Below are 12,749 nucleotides of genomic sequence, written 5' to 3' on the forward strand. Positions count from 1 at the left end.
GAAGAAAGTAACTCTAAAGTAAATGAACATGAAGTACCCAAGGGGTTTTATTGCTCCGCCGCATGAGACTTATGTGAGCGACTGCAGCAGAATTATAAATGTCGACCACCCCCTCATTTCACCAACACACACACAAACAGAGAGAGAGAGAGAGAGAGAGAGATACACACATACCTTGCCATCTGTTGTCATCTGTTGAAAAATAGCCCTGCCAGAAGCTTCCTAAGTGGGTGAAAGGCTGAGTGCTGGTGTTGCTGTCCCTATTGCCGAACTTTTGTTTCCAGAATGACCACAATCCACTAAAAGTCTGTTACTACAGTTACTTGCAAATTTTCAATAATAGCGCTATGCTCTTCAGCTGGCTAGTCACTTCCATTACCAGCCTTAGGGCGAAGGTGTAACAAGAGATGGAAGCTTTTCCAGACCAGTTCATGGAATTCCACCCTATCCATGGGACGAATGTGCAGCTGGACTCCTCAGGGACCCAGGCTACGCGGGTGGAGAGCTTTGCCAATGGAGTGTGCTTTAGCAAACAACCCTTAAAACCCGGAGAGATTTTCCTCATCGAGATTGAGGACAAGGAGCTAGGCTGGTGCGGCCACCTCCGGATCGGCCTGACCGCCAGGGACCCTAGAGACTTGGAGGTGGTCCCTGAATACTCAATCCCAGACCTGACAGACCTGGGTGACAGCTGGGTGTTCGCCATTACTCGTAACCACAACAAGGTCACGGAGGAAGTGGATCCAGGAGAAGGTGGCCAAGACCTTAGAGAGGGACTAGCTGGGGGTCAGAGACCCGGGCGAGAGGAGGCTGAAAATGAGAACGACACCAACAGCAAACCAAAGACTTTTTTTACAGACTCTCATTTGCACATTGAGAATGTTTGGATCCCCAGAGACAAGCTTGTTGGCCGCAGCCGGCCTGGACGCTTCAGCCACATTCTGGACGACTTGTACAAGACCAACACTTTGCCGCCTACAGCCAGACGCAGCCGGATAGGAGTTCTGTATGTACCGAAAGGCCCTGATCTAGGTGACATGCATATCGTCATCAATGGGGAGGACATGGGTGCTTCTGCAAGAGGCATCCCCACCATAGAGCCTGTTTATGCTGTAGTGGATGTATTTGCTGCTACTAAGTGTGTCAGGATTGTGCAGGTGGAGTATGGATGTGAGTGTCACTCTGGCATGCAGGGAGCAGAAATTTTGTTGCTCTATTCTGATTACTACTTTTCTAAATTGTCCTCTTTTCAGTCTCCTCCTTGCAGACACTGTGCAGGAAGTCCATCCAGAAGCACATTGTCCACAGAATGGCAATTGACTGGCTGGAGCTACCAGAGGCACTGAAGCACCTCTGCAAGTACGAGTGAGAACTTGAACATCCTTAACAGGCGGAGACATCGAAGAACTTTCTGACTTGTGAGGACAGAATAAAGTGAAATGGGATTGTTTAGATATTGTCACCATCGTGAAGAGGTGATTAATCAATAATTGTCTTTAATTAGGATACTCAACCACATAATAAGAGACCACACACTAAAGACAATTTTGTAAACAATGTGTTCCAAGATAATACCAGGTGGCAGAAAAGTGATAACCTGAACTGAAACAATGGCAAAACGTGCTGTGTTTGGTGTTGCGCCGCCAGATATACCCTCAAATGATTTGTTCTTTTCAAGTTCCTTCAAAAAAAATCTAAAGTAGTCCAGCCTGTTGTGAGAAGGATAAATCAAGTAAATAGGGTGGAGTATCCACTTCAAAATGGACCTACCAACCAAACCTCCACCATCGGGGTTGTGCAAGTCGTTTCTATCTATAAATATCTATAAAATAGTTGGTCAGGTTGTCTTTTGAGTAATTGGTCAAACATGATTGCTGTCCTGCTAACTAAGGTCAACTCTATTGGGCATGATCCAGTTCTCTGACAAAATAGAAAATCTGTGTTATTAATCTGAAAAACAGAACAGGTGGTGAAAAGGTCTATATGGAAATATAGCCTTCTGTAGTTTGGTTCCCTTTGCAGCTACAACAGCTTCCACTCTTCTGACAAGACTTTCTACAAGACTTTCTACATGTCTGTTCATCCATTACTCATCAATCATGACTCATCTTAGACCATCTCTGTTCCAGTTCATAGCTTCACAAAGTTCCACTTCTGCCATGCCAAACCCATCCAACCATGTCTTTATTGACCTTGCTTTGCGCATTGTATGGCACAGTTGGACACGGAATTGTCCAAAAGGTCTTGGTAAGATGAGAAATGAAGATTCAGGGGGAACTAAGCGCCCCACATTGAAGACTGAATCAATCCAAGTTGTGTCTGAAAGACATTATATATGGTGTGGCTTCTATAGTGTGCTCAGATCACACCCATTCACCAAAGTTGCCTAATAAAAGAACATTTTGCTTCTTTTGCTGAACAGTTTTTGTTTTGAGTCCCTAAAGTAGGTAATTTGTGTTTACTATGATAGCAGTCCCATAAATTAAGTGTTATCCATCCATCCATTTTCTGTACCACTTATCCTGTTCAGGGTCAGAGGGAGCTGGAGGTTACCCCAGCTGACTTTGGGCAAAAGGCAGACTACACCCTAGACTGCTCAGCGACCACTCGCAGGGCACGTATAGAAAGACAACCTCACACTCACATTCATCTCATCACTGAATGGTAACTGAACCCTCACTGCCTGGACCAAAGTCAGGCAAATGTACCACTACACCGTCAGGGACTAGCTAAATGCTAATATTGTATTATCATTTAGCTAAATGCTAATATTGTTATTAGCATTTGGCAAAATACTAACATTTTATTAGCATTTAGCTAAATGCTAATATTGAATTAGCATTTAGCTAGTATTATACTATCCATCCATTTTCTGAGCCGCTTCTCCCCACTAGGGTCGCGGGCGTGCTTGAGCCTATCCCAGCTATCATCGGGCAGGAGGCAGGGTACACCCTGAACTGGTTGCCAGCCAATCGCAGGGCACATACAAACAAACAACCATTCGCACTCACATACACACCTACGGGCAATTTAGAGTCTCCAATTGATGCATGTTTTTGGGATGTGAGAGGAAACCGGAGTGCCCGGAGAAAACCCACGCAGGCACGGGGAGAACATGCAAACTCCACACAGGCGGGGCCGGGGATTGAACCACGGTCCTCAGAACTGTGAGGCTGACGTTCTAACCAGTCGTCCAGAGTGCCGCCGTATTATACTATATTAGTAATAATTTGTCTCATACTGGTTCATATAAGGCCGCGGGGCCTAGTGGTTAGATTGATATTGAGAAATCTGTGTATCCCCCTTTGGATAATTAAGGCCATGTTTTTTTTAAATTATTAATTATTATTATTATTATGCTTGCCTCACAGTTCGTAGGGTGTTGGTTTCACATCTCAGCCTTCCTGTTTGGAGTTTGTTCTCCCCAGGCTTGTGTGGGTTTTCTGCGGGTACTGCGGCTCCTACATTAAAACATACGCTACATGTGTTAGATCAATTGGCTCTAAATGTTTCATAGTTGTGAATGCAAGTGTGAACCGTCTGCGATTGGGTGCACCACTCTTCTCATACATTCCAGCTCATTTTAACCCTAAAGACAAACACTTATGAAAAGGGATGGATGGACAATGCATTTTGTCTTATACACACAGAAATAACAGTTTGTAAAGTGTTTTGAACATTTGTCCATAACCACAATATTAGGTAGACATGCAGTCCAAGAGCTACATTTATAAAGTTATTTTTTTTTGTGAGATATTAATTCTTAAAACGCATAATACTCTGGCTGCAGTTTGAGATTCCATGCAGTTCTACATTATGCTAGAGACAATCAAATGAATGGTGAATGTTATGGTTAGCAAGTTTAAAAAGAAAGTCACGCACATATTGTCAAACATTGCTATCTAGCGTCCATAAAGCTTAATGCAGTGGGAGGAGTTCCCGTCGAATCCCACGAGAATCTATTCTAAACAGTCAGACACATCCTCTTATTATTTTTGAACCAATTAGTACACCAACAGCATGTATTTCTGTATTTTTTTTGGGCGGTGAAATCTACAAGGATCATTTCAAACCAGGTGAGCCTGCAGTGTGACACGATGAAGTGAGATGTAGTGTAACCTGCCTTCATTTCAGATTAGTGTACATGCAGGCCAACAAATGGAGAAAAAAAGGGTATTTTTTATGCCTACTTTATGTTTATTTGGTTATATTGACACATTTTGTAAATGAGGAGACAAATACTTACCACTGTCATTTATGTAATCATTCATCCCTGTTGTATTGGATTAATGATGTAATAATATTTTTTTATATATATTGGATTTGACTGGGATGCACAGTGCAGCAGTGGTTATCATATTTGCCTCACAATTCTAAGGTTCTGTACTCTGGCTTCCTCGCGCATTCCAAAAACATGCATGTTCGCACGTAGGTTCATTAAAGACTATATTGTGAATGTGAGTGTGTGAAAGGTTTGTTGTCAATGTGTGTCCTGCAATTGACTGACGTCCAGTCCAAGGTACAGTATATCCTGCCTCTCACCCATAATTAGCTGGGATATGGTCCAGCCCACCTGCAGCCCTGTTTTATGTACAATTTTTTAAATGTCATGTTTTCTGTAGGTATGTATGTGTGCTCTAACTGCAACCATCTACTGTTCACAAGTCAGTCCATGTTCGCCCACTCGTCCCATGGCCTGCTTTCACCGAGACCATCAGAGAGGACAGTGTGACCAAATTCATGAAGACCCTCACAGCCTTCAAGGTCAGGAAGGCCTTAATTTATGTAATGTTTGTGTGAATGGAGCTATGCACTGCAGTTGTAGGTAGCGTGCAAATTTTGCATCCGTTTTTCATTGTTTGAAGAGAAATACTTTTTGCATTGCACAGAATATACTGAGCAATCTTAATAGTATCTGCCATTGAACATGCTGTCCACAATGTCTCTTTACAATTTAAAATTTGTATTACAGAAGCAATTGATGAGCTACGTTAATCAGATTTGTTGAATATACTCAGTGGTTATCAACATTTTTAAATCAAATCACAATTATGTATTTCAGGTACGTTGTTGATTAAATATGTTTGGTTAAATGAACCCTTAAAAATGATTCCTCAAGAAAACGCAGGTTTATTGAAACAAAATCAGATACGTAGAGTCAGCAAAATTACATTGTTAAGAATGGAAGACATGCACTGTCAGTCTGTCTGTCAATTGGGCCAATCGGGCATGGCATGAGAAATTTATGGAGACAGTGTTGGATACAGGAGGCCTAAATGGTGCCCATATAGAGTTGTATTACAGGGTGGGGGGTAATACATGTATTCAATTGTAAAGAGACTTTATGTACACCCTGATGTTCATATGAAGTACAGTACACCTAATAAACTACTGTTGCAGTTTTGTAATTTGAGAGCTGTTTTCCAATTGTCCTCTAGAGGAAGCTATTCTCCTTTTACATCACCTTCTCTTCAGTAGCTTTGGGCAAACAGAAGAGTACAGTGTCCAACTAAGTGGAGAGTGTGATTCTAAACTCTGTCCTTGTATGAAACACACTACTTACACACTTTATGTGCTGTCCATGTTTGCGTGATTGAATGTGAACGCTGGTTGCATGAGTGGCGCTTTCTGGCTCAGCTGCAGGCCGCATTCCTTGCGGTGGTGGCTTGGCAGTGACACTGAGATTTTGAGTAGTCGGGCCGCCTGGTTACAGAGTGAAGACTGTCATTATACAGGCAACACACACGCACACACAGTCTCAGAAGAGTGTTTGGCAGACAACATATGGCTGTATTCTTGGATATAGCACACAAGAACCGCTACTTTTGAAGTTTTGTTGATGTGTTCACTGGTGTCACGCTTTCTCTTGCAGAAACTGCACTCAATTAGGTCTCAGGCACAATTGGCTTCTTTAAAATGCTGTTCCTCTTGGATTGCACCATTACTCAAGGCGGGCATTGCACTCGCACAAACAAGAACTTCAATCAGTGTGTACATTACAGTCAGCAGGCCAAGGTATTCTAATGAATTACAGCCTCAGTGTGGCTTAGCGAGACCACTCATGGGTTAGGGTAATTTTAAATGGCTGGTTTATGCAGTGGATGTACAGTGTTTATAATACATTAACGGAAAAGAATGCTCAATTACTTTCCATGTCTTCAGGGGCCAAACAGAATCCTTGTGTAGGATGCCCTCACTACCAAAAGATGCTTTCAAAAGACAGTTTCATGTGTGATTTGTATAATACAATCAACAAAATGTTATTCAAATCATGGAAATCTCACCATTACTGTCACAGTTTAATGCATTATTACTATTATTATTATATAGTAGTAGTGAATCCTCTGTTAATTATAATGTAAACCTCCACCAAGGAAAGCTTATTAACAAGTTTAGCTTTTCTTATCACTGTATGCTAGATTGTATGCTCGCACTTGGGTAGCAGACATTCGTTGTTTAATTATTTTGTTTTATGAGACATTTTAAATACGCAATGTTTCCAAATGTAATCACTCACCTGCCTTGACTCACATATGATCTGAAGTAACATTCCGTTCTTAATCAATACAGTTTAATATGACATCGGTCCACCTTTTACACAGCTATAACAGCTTCAGCTCTTCTGAAAAGGCTTCCCACAAGCTTCAGAAGTGTGTGTAGGGAATTCTTGACCATTCTTCCTCAAGCGCATTTGTGAGGTCACACATTGATGTTGGACGAGAAGCCCTGGCTCTCAGTCTGCACTGTAATTCATCCCAAAGGTGTTCTATCAGTTTTGGTGTCACCCTAGGGATTAGGAATGGGATGTCACTTAAATTCATAAGTGAGTCAAGGCATTTGACCAAATACATTTGGCAATATAGTGTAACTTGAAGCAAGAAAGTTTTACCTCTTATTTCGCTAATGTTTTGCATTCTGTTTAGCTATTCACAGTACGGTTGTACGATGCTCAAAGCAATACATCGTGTAGCCCTAAATTACACCAGAATGTAACGAGACACACGCTTTCCAAAACGTTCAGCTTTCGTCTCGTCAATCCATAGAATATAGAATAGAATCTATAGAATAAGTCTGGGGAATCAATTCATATGCTTTTTTTTTTTGTTTGTTTGTTTGTTTGGATTTCTTTGGAGTCACTGATGCTGTAGTGGTACACTCGCCTGACTTTGGTGCAGGCAGCGTGGGTTCAGTACCCACTCAGTGACGGTGTGAATGTGAGTGCGAATGGTTGTCCGTGTCTATATGTGCCCTGCAACTGACTGGCGACCAGTTCAGGGTGTAGTCCGCCTTTCGCCCGAAGTCAACTGGGATAGGCTCCAGCGTCCCGCGACCCTAACCAGGATAAGCGGTGTTGAAAATGGATGGATGGATTTCTTTGGATCGTGGCATTTTGTTGCAGCTTTTTGAGATTGTATGGCCGACTTCGTTTTGTCAGACAGGTACTATTTAAGTGATTTCTTGATTGAACAGGTCTGGACGTGATCAGGCTTGGGAGTGGTCACATTTCAATTTTTTTGATGATCTCAAACATTAAAGTGGGGGAAACTATGCAAAAAATTTGACAAAAGGGCAAATACTTTTTCATGCCACTGTATCCATCCATCCATCCATCCATTTTCTGAGCCGCTTCTCCTCACAAGGGTCGCGGGCGTGCTGGAGCCTATCCCAGCTATCTTTGGGCGGGAGGCGGGGTACACCCTGAACTGGTTGCCAGCCAATCGCAGGGCACACATAAACAAACAACCATTCGCACTCACATTCACACCTATGGGCTATTTAGAGTTGTTAATTAACCTAGCATGCTGTACGTCTCTGTCAAATACAATATTTTCAGGTAAAAAAAAAAAAAAAAAAGATTGACAAAGTCATCAAAATAATATATTTCAGAAGGGGAAAATGGGCTGAAGGAAATACGCATGAGGGTTGTTGCATCGAAATAATAAGAAGAATCATTATTTATTTATTTATTGATTTGATTTGTTGAAATCAAATAGAAAACTTTTCACCTTCAGTGTTTGGATATGCACTGTGTAAGCTCTAGATTAGATAAAATGATTACTTAAAGTTATCCCATTAGTCATTGCCTCCGGGCCAAAAGCAGGTGTTGTGACAACATTGTTATTAGCGTGCTTCAGGCCAAATTGTGGTGCAAACACAGACACACACATGCACACTGTTTTGTTTTCAGACAGTGAAGCTCTGTTCTAGATGCAATTGTTTAAATGGAATGGCATTTTGGTGGTTTCCTGTCTGACAGACCCAAAAACATCCGAATAGTCTGAGACTAAATTTGGTTTGGTTTGAATGTGTGAGTGAGTGTACCCTTTGTCTCCCTCATTAGTTTACTTCAATCTGAAACCCTAAGAAAGGATAGCATTTGATGATGTACATCTTATAGTTAGTAGTTGTTAGTAGTAATTTAGCAGTGAAATAACAAGGGTGCTGTTGACTTTGCTAACGTGTGTGTTTGCCTGTGTGTGGATGGATGGATGGCCACTAGCGCCACGGACAACGATAATGTTGCAATTATTAACACTAGTGCAAAAGGAGTCACGGTTAACAGATTGTTTCTAAAATGTAAACTACTTACAAAAAAAATAAACATATACTGTATATAACTAGCAGAGGTGCAAAAGCCTTCTGTGGGATTTTCTGTATTCTAATGATTATTTGTTTACTGACTTAATATAAATAAATGTTTTACAAACAAATAAATACATATAGTACATGTATAATTTGATAGCAAAAGTGATCTTTCTATCTGTGTTTTGACATTTGATGCCTTGCAAGCTTGGGATTGTCAGCTTTATGCCTGCGTTTACCCAATCTGCATGAGAACTAGAAATTCGAGAGTACCACCGCTTGAAAAACAACATTGTCACAATGAATCATAAATGCAACATTTTAATCTATTTTCTCTTTAAAGGCCTGCCATAAAAATGTTTTCCAATATGTGAGTGATGTACAAATGCACAGTATAGTAGTAATGATTTGTGACAGATTTTGTTCTACAGTATTTGCAAATTGGGTAACCACAAGGAGATCAACAAGAACTGTGGTCAGATTGGTGTGATCAAATACTCATTCTATCGCTACATCCATTTTCTATACCGCTTATCCTCATTAAGTAAATGATAAATATGCCAACATAATAGTTTCGTTAATCCATTTGACATGTTTTCATTGAGACTCAAGCACAATTGGCACCAAAACAATCAAATGTCTGCTTGGATTTATAATTCTAGACCTTATTTTAAGAACAATGGAGAAGTTGTCTGAAATGTGCTTAGGTTACATCAGTCATCCTCCCCATGGGTGACAAATTAGTGGTCAAAAAAGTTCAAACCTAACTGTGCACACGCCACAGGCAGCTACACAGCCAGCATGACGAGCGTCACTTAGCATCTGGGCTAAATTAGGGCTAAATCCTCTGGACACAGAGCAAAGCTCAAGCATCCATCTTGCAGTCCTGGCATGTGGGCCCTGCGGGCTGAACACCCCAATGTGCTACATACTGGACCCAGGCAAGCCCCCCCCAATGGTTTGCCATACATCACATACACACGCACAGTTGCAGAGCATTGAAGTGCCGCTCAATATGTCAACGAGGAGGCTGCAAAGACAGCAAAGTATCGACACCTTTCACCATTCATGAGATTTGACTTCCAAGTAACAAGGAGCCTTACTGACATATTGCTTTTCGGCCTCAAACTTGCACAATGGCGCCGAGTTGTAAATTGGCTCACCGTAGACATATGGGGTGTAACTTGCCGAGAGACACTATTTTACTTTCATGCCGATAGAACGGCATTTCTGACTACATTTCTTTTGGACTTTGGATTTTATATCAGTACAATGGAGTTCATATTCTCCTTCTTATTATCATTATTTGTACCCAGAATTTAATTTCAACTTTACTCTTTAGAACTTTACACATACATTATTACATATAATAATCATAAGAAATCATCAAAATGTTTTTTCCATTCACATTAATAATCTCTTTACTTTTCATAATTGCTCTGTATGTTTACATTTTGAATAACTTTTTATTCAAATTATATTCTTGTTTTAGTATGATGATTTAACATATGGCCAGGGACTACGGATGGGGACAAGAAGCCTTTTTGCTGACTCTGGCGCATTCAGTGTTTATTAATGTGCATTGTCCCTGTTCAATAAACCAATAAATGCATGGGAGGAAAAAAATGTCATGTGTTATTCCTGATACTTTTTTATTATTATTATATATAATATATAATATATATATAATGTAATATATATATATATATATATATAAATATATATATATATATATATATATATATATATATATATATACACAACTGCAAATATTTTGAACTGCCATTATTTATATTGCACTGAACACAAAACATTCCAATTCATCCTATGTAGCTTCTCTTTGATCCTGTTTTAGGTTAGATTTCTATTGAAGTTCTTTTTTTCATTTAAAGTTAGATTTTAAGCTCTTTACGTGTAACTATATACACTAATAATTATTATTTTTCTTCTGGTAAAGTATTTGAGATATCTACTGAATTGAAACTAAACGTGTTGTTTAACAATTGAGTATTTTATACTCATCTAAATCAAAGTTGGTTTTAAAGGCTTCCATTCACCAAAATTACAGTCATGCTATAGAATCAGAATCAGAAACAGAATCAGAATCATCTTTATTTGCCAAGTATGTCCAAAACACACAAGGAATTTGTCTCCGGTAGTTGGAGCCGCTCTAGTACAACAGACAGTCAATTTACAGAACACTTTGGAGACATAAAGACATTGACAAAAAACAATTGTGCAAAAAGATGCAGAGTCCTCTAGCACTTAGAGCAGTTCGAATGACTAATATTGCAATAGTCCGGTGCAATGACCACTGTGCAAAGGGCGCTGAGAATTCAAGGAGTGTATGCGGTTTAAAGTGACGAGTAGTGCGATCATCTGGGACAATGTTGGTTGTGCAAATGTTACAGATACTCCTCAATCAGTGTGCAAATGGAGCAGATGCTACTCTGGCATGAGTGGCCAGTATATGCAAATAGTGCAGCATGGCGAGACAACTACAGTGAGTGCACGAGTAATACATAATTGGCCCCGCAGAAATGTGACAACGAACTCAAGTCAAAAACTTTCCAGCTTGTTGTAATGGAATTATAGGTTAGGTGTTCAAGAAGTTGATCGCAGGAGGGAAGAAGCTGGAAGAGCTGGTGACCGGGGTGCAGACGGTCCGAGAGGATTTTGCACGCCCTTGTCTTAGTTCTGGCAGCGTGCAAGTCCTCAATGGTGGTTAGGGGGGTACCGACAATCCTTTCAGCAGTTTTGATTGTCCGCTGCAGTCGGAGTTTGTCCTTTTTTGTAGCAGCACCAAACCAGACTGTGATGGAAGAACACAGGACTGATTCGATGACCGCTGTGTAGAACGGTCTCAGCAGCTCCTGTGGCACGCCGTGCTTTCTCAGAAGCCGCAGGAAGTACATCCTCTGCTGGGCTCACCGTCCTTGATGAGGCCGATTACAGTGGTGTCATCTGCAAACTTCAGGAGCTTGACAGTCGGGTTCGCTGAGGTGCAGTCGTTCGTGTAGAGAGAGAAGAGCAGCGGAGAGTGGACACAACCTTGGGGCGCCCCAGTGCTGATGCTGCGTGTGGATGAGGTGGCCTCCCCCAGCCTGACCTGCTGTGTCCTGCCCGTCAGAAAGCTGTAAATCCACTGGCAGATGGCAGGTGAGACGCTGAGCTGGAGAAGCTTGGTTGAGTTCAGGGATGATAGTGTTGAACGCTGAGCTGAAGTCCACGAACAGGATCCTCGCGTAGGTCCCTGCACTGTCGAGGTGTTCTAGGATGAAGTGCAGTCCCATGTTGAATGCATCATCCGCAGACCTGTTCGCTTGGTAGGCAAACTGCAGGGGGTCCAACAGGGGACCTGTGACACTCTTGAGGTGGTCCAGCACGAGACGTTCAAAGGACTTCATGACCACAGATGTCAAAGCGACAGGCCATTAGTCATTCAGACCAGAGATTGCAGGTTTCTTGGGGACTGGAATGATGGTGGTGCGTTTGAAACAGGATGGAACTTCGCACATTTCCAAAGATCTGTTGAAGATCTGAGTGAAGACTGGATCGAGCTGGTCCGCGCAGACTTTGAGGCAGGATGGGGACACATGGTCCGATCCTGCCGCTTTGTTAATCTTCTGTTGTTTGAAGATGCGTCTCACATCCTGTTCATGGATGGTTAACGCAGAAGTCAGAGGTGTGGTTGTGGTCGCGGGTGCGGCCGGGTGTGTGTGTGGAGTGAAACTGTCCTTTTCAAATCTGCAGTATAAGCTATTCAAGTCGTTGGCTATGTGTATTCCTCTCAAAATATTTTAAAGCATTTACTTGCATACAACTCTAAGTCATCAGTTCTCAGCGAAGTTGCCACTTAAAAAGGTGACTTATCAGGAAATGGCACCAAAACGTGACTGTGTGAGAGTTGGGAATTATTCACACAGTGATACTTTTTGGGAAGGACCATTTTATGATGTTTTTAGCTCCAAATAGTGTTATGTAGGTAAGGAACAGAGAGGAAAATGTTATTTAGTGGTAATTAGAAGTAGTGGAGTGGAACTTGTACTTCATCACAATAAAAGGTGTTTCTAATATTTTGGTTACATTCCACGCATCCATTTTGCATAGCGCTTGTCCTCAAAAGACTCCCGGGTGGGCTGGAGCATATCTTAGCTGATTTGGGG

At 41.4% G+C, this 12,749-nt stretch overlaps 1 protein-coding gene across 1 annotated transcript; it reads left to right on the top strand.

Annotated features, from left to right (window-relative positions):
• Window positions 1–407: 407 nt before the first annotated feature.
• On the top strand, window positions 408–1,462 carry neurl2 (neuralized E3 ubiquitin protein ligase 2). Its single transcript, XM_061706803.1, has 3 exons — window positions 408–737; window positions 792–1,170; window positions 1,254–1,462. Exons 1-3 carry the CDS (start codon window positions 408–410, stop codon window positions 1,367–1,369), a joined length of 825 nt encoding a protein of 274 aa, XP_061562787.1. The 3' UTR covers window positions 1,370–1,462.
• Window positions 1,463–12,749: the final 11,287 nt, after the last annotated feature.

Source organism: Phycodurus eques, chromosome 19 (assembly GCF_024500275.1).
Source record: "Phycodurus eques isolate BA_2022a chromosome 19, UOR_Pequ_1.1, whole genome shotgun sequence".
Classification (NCBI taxonomy): domain Eukaryota; kingdom Metazoa; phylum Chordata; class Actinopteri; order Syngnathiformes; family Syngnathidae; genus Phycodurus; species Phycodurus eques.

What these genes read in the sequence shown, in the direction of transcription:
- neurl2 (XM_061706803.1), top strand. Translation starts at nt 408, where the DNA reads ATGGAAGCTTTTCCAGACCAGTTCATGGAATTCCACCCTATCCATGGG. An exon ending in ACAACAAGGTCACGGAGGAA is followed by an intron (nt 738 to 791) that starts GTGGATCCAGGA and finishes GCTGGGGGTCAG; the next exon opens with AGACCCGGGCGAGAGGAGGC. An exon ending in TGTGCAGGTGGAGTATGGAT is followed by an intron (nt 1,171 to 1,253) that starts GTGAGTGTCACT and finishes TCCTCTTTTCAG; the next exon opens with TCTCCTCCTTGCAGACACTG.